At 43.8% G+C, this 258-nt stretch overlaps 1 protein-coding gene across 1 annotated transcript in view; it reads left to right on the plus strand.

Annotated features, from left to right (window-relative positions):
- Window positions 1–6: 6 nt before the first annotated feature.
- Window positions 7–258, plus strand: part of LOC107681553 (sodium-driven chloride bicarbonate exchanger-like) — a 3,716-nt gene continuing 3,464 nt past the window's right edge. The window contains exon 1 of the mRNA XM_016477866.1: window positions 7–159. Within this exon, the coding sequence (XP_016333352.1) occupies window positions 13–159 (147 nt within the window). The 5' untranslated portion in view covers window positions 7–12. The remainder of the gene's footprint in view (window positions 160–258) is intronic.

Genomic DNA, 258 nt, shown 5'->3' on the forward strand with positions numbered 1-258 from the left:
AAGTTGTTTGGGATGCCGGCGAAACACCAGCCTGATTTTATCTACCTGAGACACGTCCCGTTGAGAAAGGTTCACCTGTTCACCATTATCCAGCTCAGCTGCTTGGTGCTTCTCTGGGTCATCAAAACTTCCAGAGCTGCCATAGTCTTTCCTATGATGGTAAGATGTGTGCTTATGTTTATATAGTTACTGTGTGTGTGTGTGTGTGTGTGTGTGTGTGTATATATATACACTCACTGGCCACTTTATTATGTACAC

The sequence above is a fragment of the Sinocyclocheilus anshuiensis genome, unplaced genomic scaffold (genome assembly GCF_001515605.1).
Source record: "Sinocyclocheilus anshuiensis isolate Anshui unplaced genomic scaffold, SAMN03320099.WGS_v1.1 scaffold10449, whole genome shotgun sequence".
Classification (NCBI taxonomy): Eukaryota; Metazoa; Chordata; class Actinopteri; order Cypriniformes; family Cyprinidae; genus Sinocyclocheilus; species Sinocyclocheilus anshuiensis.